This window comes from Podarcis melisellensis (genome assembly GCF_964234715.1).
Source record: "Podarcis melisellensis genome assembly, chromosome: 1".
NCBI lineage: Eukaryota > Metazoa > Chordata > Lepidosauria > Squamata > Lacertidae > Podarcis > Podarcis melisellensis.
In genome coordinates, this window is record NC_138528.1 from 77,448,782 (window position 1) to 77,456,213 (window position 7,432).

General features: G+C 41.1%; 1 protein-coding gene across 5 annotated transcripts in view; it reads right to left on the bottom strand.

Moving 5' to 3' along the window:
• The window catches only part of LOC309374341 (solute carrier family 9 member C1-like), a 51,548-nt gene extending 45,370 nt beyond the window's left edge, over window positions 1-6,178 (bottom strand). For all 5 annotated transcript variants that reach the window (XM_081919161.1, XM_081919158.1, XM_081919159.1 and 2 more), the window contains exons 1-2: window positions 5,793-6,178; window positions 1,892-1,992 (exon numbers count right to left, since the gene is read on the bottom strand). In XM_081919161.1, coding sequence (XP_081775287.1) covers window positions 1,892-1,992; window positions 5,793-6,003 — 312 coding nt within the window. In that variant the 5' untranslated portion in view covers window positions 6,004-6,178. The remainder of the gene's footprint in view (window positions 1-1,891; window positions 1,993-5,792) is intronic.
• Between the last annotated feature and the right edge of the window lie 1,254 nt (window positions 6,179-7,432).

Consider the following 7,432-nt stretch of genomic DNA (forward strand, 5'->3'; position numbering starts at 1 on the left):
GCCAGGTTTCAGCCGCCTGGAAGGTTTCCAAGGCTTGATCGGGTTGAAATGGGCTGAGGCTGCTTGGAACAGGTACAGTGGTACCTCGAGTTAAGAACTTACCGTATTTTTCACTCTAAAAGATGCACCAGACCACAAGACGCACCTAGTTTTTGGAGGAGGAAAATAAGAGAAAAAAAATTCTGAATCTCAGAAGCCAGAACAGCAAGAGGGATCACTGCACAGTGAAAACAGCAATCCCTCTTGCTGTTCCGGCTTCTGGGATAGCTGCACAGCCTGCATTTGCTCCATAAGACGCACACACAATTTCCCCTTACTTTTTAGGAGAGAAAAAGTGAGTCTTATAGAGCAAAAAATACAGTAATTCGTTCTGGAGGTCCGTTCTTAACCTGAAACTGTTCTTAGCTTGAGGCACCACTTTAGCTAATGGGGCCTCCTGATGCCGTCGCACTGCCATCACGTGATTTCTGTTCTCATCCTGAAGCAAAGTTCTTAACCCGAGGTACTATTTCTGGGTTAGCGGAGTCTGTAACCTGAAGCGTCTGTAACCTGAAGCGTCTGTAACCCAAGGTACCACTGTATTGTCGGGGGTGGTGTGGGAGTGAGTTAATACTTTTTGCTAGGTCTGGGTTGCTCTGGGTTTTATGACTGCATGGTGGAAGCTGCCTTTGGAGACTTGCTGCCCTAAAAAGCATCTTTTGAATCTCTGCAATAAGCCAGAAACCCACCATCCAGCCCCATTTCTTCCCCTCTCCATAAGAGGGCTGCATTCTTCTTTCCACCATCGGCATACATCCAGCCACAATCTAGTCGCTGGCTCCTATGGTAGGGAGCAAGAGCAATGGAGGAGGGCTCGGGGAGTTGAGGGAGAAGAGTTTGGAGAACCACACTCAGGTGTAGCTAGGTGAGGCAGGGGGCAATGAACGTCACACTGCGGGGTCTGCAGCATACCTGAGCCACTCATCTCTCCTGAGGGGGAGGCAGTGGGTGGACTGCCTGCAAGCTCCACGCTGCTTTTTTGAGTAGCACGGGACTTGCGTCTGCCCACCGCCTCAGCTGCCCTACAGCTGAGGAGGAGGCTGTGGAGAGGCTCCATGCAGCACACCTTGCCTTGGCTTGCTCCGCGTCTCGCTCTGTCCCCGGCTGCCGGGCACGCGCACTGCCCTGGGCACCCGAGCGGCTAGCCTTGCCACTGGGAGGAGGACCTCCTAAATTGTAGAGTCGGATCCAGTGTTAGATGGGAAGCTGGGTGTCTGAAACTTTACCCCTTGTGCAGTAGCTTTTAGTGCCCTCTGGTAAAACAATCTACAAGTTAATTTTTACAGAAACAATGATGTTTGAAACATTTTTAAAATGATGAGTCCTTGGCTCAAGTTGGAATTGGGCTTGGCATACAATGCTCTTTCCTTAAAATATATGCAAGAAGCCTGTTTCTTCCAAGCTCATTTCCAAATTTCAGATCTCTCCCTAAACCCTCTCCCCTGAAAACCCATATATTTTGCTCTGCCACTTCTTTCAGTAGCAAACGCTTTTCAATCTGGGTATTTCCCAAGCTGAATGGCTTTGAAGTGGCAGAACCCACTGGCTAATCTTCAAGAAAGCAACTTGAAGAGGAGTCCACAAATCCACCTTGCCTAGAGACACCTCAAAATGCTAAACTGGCAACAGCAACTACTGTTATCCTCTGTAGGCTAGTAATGTGGAGACAATTTGCATAAAGACCTGGTGTCAGAGACATGCAGGGAGAGCAGAGATGGAACTGAATTTCCTCTCTCCTTCTGCCTCCTCCTCAACCTACTGTGTCTGCAACAGCACTTTGTTTACAAAATATCAGTAAAATTTATTTCCTTATTAGTTATTGAAATGGGGAAAATTAATAGTTCTCCATTACCTGAGCTGAAAAATGGGGTATTGTTCCAATGCCAGTTCCTACTAAACATACAATTACCAGAATAGGAATTTTTACTTCTTTGATAATTGTTCGTAACAGGGCTGAGGGAAAAAATATATTACAAATGTAATCAATACTACTGTTACATAATTTCAAGAATGTCAGTAAATAACTGTAGTTTTATTAATTCAATGTTTCTTTATAAAAATGTTTATCAACATTTCTATAAATAAAATGAAAACTATCAGCTGAACACAATTTTTTTTACAAAAGAATAAAATAATATTAAACACAACACTGAACAATCATAAAAATTACTGACTTATCTTAAATGTTTAAACTACTGAACATGCCTGTTGACATAAAGAAAGTCATCATCAAAATCCTATCACTAAAATTACAAGTAAATTAGAGATTTATAAAATCTAAATCTTAGTGTCTCTGTTGTGTTTTATAAATTTGCTAGTTGTTTTGAGGACACTTGTTGAAAAATACGATATAAATTGACAGAATATACACGCGTGCGCGCACACACACACACACACACACATAAACACAGTAATATTAAAATAAAGATATATTTGATAAAAAAATTATCTAATCTAGTCTAGTAATTAAAGGTTTTGGAGGTAAAAACAGTTTGGGTCGTTTAGAGTTCAGAAAGTGCTTTGGGACAAATATTGCCTGCCCGTGCACTTGTTTCTATGCCCCCACCCCCAGTGTCTGAAAACCAATGGATTTATCAATAAATACAATATTACAAAGACAATATGTCTGGAGGACTTTTGTCTTCTGTAAAAGCTGTCCTGAACTTTATCAAACTCTAGGAGGAGAATATTTCACAATAGCATTAAAGTAATTGCATAACAGATTTATACTAGAGATGAGAGCTGTATACCTTGTCATTTTTTGTTTAAGTATATTGCTTCTTAAAGAAATATAGAAACTTTTTGGGGAAGTAATATGCCTGTAGTTATTTTATTTTTATAATTCTGTACAATTATAATATTTAGAGTAAGATCTGTCTAGGAAAAGCATTTTTATCCCATTGATTTCAGTGGAAAGTAAACACTTCTTAAATCACCTATTGAAATTAATGGGACTTTAATTTGGCTGAATCATGACCATATTTATATTCTAATGTAATTCTGTATAATTATATAAACATATTTGTTATGGACTACCATTAAAGCAATAAGCCATTGTTTGATGTATAAGGATACAGATATAAATTGCACATAAAATATTATTAAGAGACATTTTTGTTAATTATATTGCACAAAGGGATGTGTCATAATGCCATAATATTTATTGGATTGCTTTCTTCTTTGTGACTGAATTCTACTATAAAGATTAAAATAATGAATAAATCATAATTTGAGTCACTTCTATAGAGGGAAAGAGAATTTCTCCATTTATTGCAATGCAACAAACTCATTTTTAAAGGAATAGTATTTAGATGTAACTATTTTCACCATTAAAATACAGTTTAAGAAATAGTGTATTAGATGCTAAAAGATCCCATTCATTCAGCCATTCTAAACTGCTAAAAAAGAGTATATGCAAATAATAGTTTAGCTCTCATATAAATGCAAAGTTCTAATTCAATAATGAGACTCTTATTACATCCTGAGTCATGAGTAGCATTTAAGGGCTTTCTATGCAGCTGCAGATATTTCAACTGAGTTATGATGATGATGCTTTCAAACACAGAACACAATATTCTCTGTAATATGGCAAGAAAGTTTAAAAGCAGTTTGTCTTCTTCAGATGGTTTGGCATTCAAATTCTCAGTACTGGATAGATTACCTGATGTGATACGGCAAAAGTATATAAAAATGTGTAACTATTAAGGGAATTGTGTTTAATCCAGTTCATATGAATAACCCTTCATTCCTTCATTCATATTTCTGAGTATAAATGGCATTATTGTTTATGTTTAACATTTTTAAGGTGAATAGTTATAATAGGTTGATGGCCTGGGGCACTTAATTATATTAATTACTAGCTGACTGCCATCTTTTAATTTTTTAGTACACTGCTATTATTTTTATTATATAACTTTATAAACCACTTTACTGCCTGAAATAATTGAAGCAATGTACACTATAAAAATAAGACTCAAAACTATGCGGAAAACCTCTAAAAAATAATGAAACAATATCTAACGATACACAATTAGCATTCCATAAATGATTGGGTCACACCGCAAGGAAGCCCTTCTTCAATCAAACTGTGATATTCCTAAATCTTTAGTGGTTTCTAAACCTATTTCCAAAAAATACATGACAACTGTAATAAAGTGTTCATAATGGGAGGTGGGTATGTGAAAAAGAAGCTAGTCTCTCTCATTCCTTTTTAACATATCTAGTTCCAATAAGTTGAGGTTAATTTTCTTATATTATAAATCCAGAATCATTTAGAGAAATTTATGGTTGGCTATCTAACTCACATCAGAGATGTAACTGCTCTCACTACCGGATAAAGCAACAAGCATCACCTCTGTATTTGCTTCTTGGAACCATCCAGCCAGGTAGCCAGAGATGGTCTCTCTTATAACCTCTGTTTTGCAAGGCCACCCAAGACTGCTGAAGCAGGTAATATGTAACTAGCTAAATTATATGTACTTTAGTGGTTTTATTTGGCAAATCTGATTGCTGCCTCCCACTTTTCTCAATTTCCCCAAATAAATTTGTTTATGCTTTGACATTTGACTTCATTGGTTTTAAAAATGCAATTCTAGGGAAATCTTTGCTAAGTGTTAAGACTGCATGGATGTCCAGGTACCTTTTGTGTCCTAAGGATATTTCACAAGATTTGTTAAGTTTTGTGTCTTCAGGGCTTTGGAGTAGATACATCTCTGTAGTTTTTAATATTTCTAGAGACGAGTTTAAGGGAAGCTGTCCTTGTCAGTAAGGCTTATAAATCCCCCAAATAATCAAAGTGTAGAGCAGAAAAAGGGAGCCTGTAACTCCCTGGTGTTGTTCGATTCCCACTCCAATCAGCCCCAGCCAGTATAGTTCATGTTCAGGGAATGAAGAGAGCGGTAGTCTAACAATAACTGGAAGGCAAGATATGTGACCTAGTGGTTTCTTCAGGTTAGGATCAGCATGTAGTAGCAGCATATCCAAAGGAACCAACTTCTAGGGTCCAAGGGGTATTCAATAAAATATTGGAGGGCTGCCCCCAAAAAGTTGATGGGCAATGCCGTTCAAATGGTGTGCATGCACTGTGTCATGTGATCAATTATGCAGGGCAGGACTTCGCTCCCCCCAATATTTAATTCAAGTTGGTACCAATTTATGGCAGGGGGGCCTTACACAAAAAGCAGAGTGAGAGGTTCCACTATGGAAAGTCGCCTGCAGCTGGGTATTTTATGTAAAATATTTCCTCCACTTTTCATTTTAGTTATCCCACAAGGCAGCTTGTGGTACTAACATAGGAAGGGACCTTCTGCTTCAGGTTAGTGGCCCACCTGTCCAGTCAACTAGAATTAGATCCCTATAAGCTCACAAGCAAGACCTTCTGCTCTACACTTGTGTTTCCCTGCAGGTGTTCTTCAAAGGGCCTCCGATTGCATTAAAGCAGCAGGAAAAGAAAATGCACCTTGCGGGGGTTGTGCATTGCTAAACACCATGCCTCTCTTCTTTAGGCGTCCAATTAAGCAACCAGGATAGTCAACATGCAAACCTTTAGCAATTCTAGCTAACATTTACTAAATGTTATCCGTGTGCTTGGCACTCCACAATACCAAGTTGTCTTATGTTATCCGGTTGTTTTGTGGGGGTGTGGAGTCTGCGTTTTCACAAGCTTATCCTACGGACCCACTCATAAGAGTGGCTGACGTGGCTGCTTCTTGCACTAGCGCGAGCTAATGCAACTCAGCAGCCACTAGCCCTACCTCCCATGAGGAAGCTCATAAAAACCACGAGCACAATCATCGGCCGCTTCTTCGCGATGAGGTGGTAGCTGTCGTAATACAAATCGACGTCGTCGTCATGGTTATGGCGCATGTAGGTCCGGCGGCCGGGGCCCGGGGCGGGCAAGCTGAGGTTTAAGTCGCCCCTCGCCTTCCACGAGGCCTCGGCCTCCGCGAAGTACGAGAAGCCCATGGGCTTCTAGGAGGGAGCCGGAGCCAGGGAGAGAGGCCGCTGGGGAGCCGCCCACAAGATCCCTTTCGCGTGCGAAAAGTTTGCGTGTTCGCGAGCGGCCTCGGCGCCTTCAAAAGTTGCGGGCTGAGCGGTCTCTTCCCCGCCCTGAAAGCGGCGAGCTCCGGCAGGCAAACGGCCGTTTGTCCGTTGGAGTTCAAACTCACCTCACGCCGGGCCTCCCCCGCCAGCACGTGCCTATGTCGTCAGGAGAATTCGGTGGGCGAGGTTGCTGGTGGAGGTTGAAGGCAGGCGGCGACTCCGCCATCATCATCATCATTGGCATCCCCTCAGACAACTTCCCTGGGCGCGGGGACCAGGGAGAGCACCAATATATTACACAGCATCCTGCTACTAATCCTACTGAGCCTCATTCCCCTCTAAGGCTGTGGCTGCGGAGTGTCAGAGAGAGAGCAAAATGGCACCCACAGCCAAGAAATGTCAAGAAATGGCACCCACAGCCCTAATCCTGTTGCTGCCTTTCTGGTGTAGGAGATTTGAGTCTATGCTACCATAGGCTTCCCCAAGCCTCTAGTGTGTGTAATTCAAAGTGCTTGCATGGGAAACGCAATTCAGGAAATGTAATGTTGCATTGTGTACATTTTTAAACATTTTAAAATGTACATTTTTTAAAAAATTGGTTTTTTTTAAATTAGATTTGTATCATACCCTTCCTCCCAAAGGAACACCAATGTGTCAGCCAACATGCTCAGTCCTCACTGGGTTGTTTGGCATTGGTAGGGATCTATTTCCCCCCTGTTAATTTACAAACTTATGTATTTATGCATACACACCTGGGGGTCCCCCATGTATGTAGAATCAGTACCTTTTTTACATGATCTTTTTTGCTTCCAGACTGATAGACACTTGATCACCTAGTTGATAATTAGTGGATAGAGGTAGGACCAACAAAATGCTGCAGTGCAGTACATCTCCTAGTAGGAGCACTCTTGTTCCAGATTCCTGGTAGCCTGCCATGCTCTTCTCCAGTTTTCAGAGATCCAAGTACAGAGGCTAGCTGTGCTCAGACAGTTATTCAGTAAGGGAAATACACTTTCCATGTGCATTGGTAAATACTTACCTGTCTGGCTAGCTTGCGGGTGCAGGGGAAACATTGATCCTTGCCATAACATGAGAGAAATAGGTTCCAGTGCAGTTAAGTTTATCCTTAAGCACAAAGCATTAAAATATCATTTTACATGTTTCAGAACTAGTCTGTCAAAGAAACTGCTTTCAGGACTAGTCCCTTAGCACTACTTAAGCCCTGAATGACATGTGACATGTAGCTTGCCCTTGTTTTTCAATATTTTATAAATTATGCCATTTCTAATTCTGAATTAAATGGTGCCTCAACAGTCACAGTTAATTTTTTCCCCAATTGAATTTTGTCCTA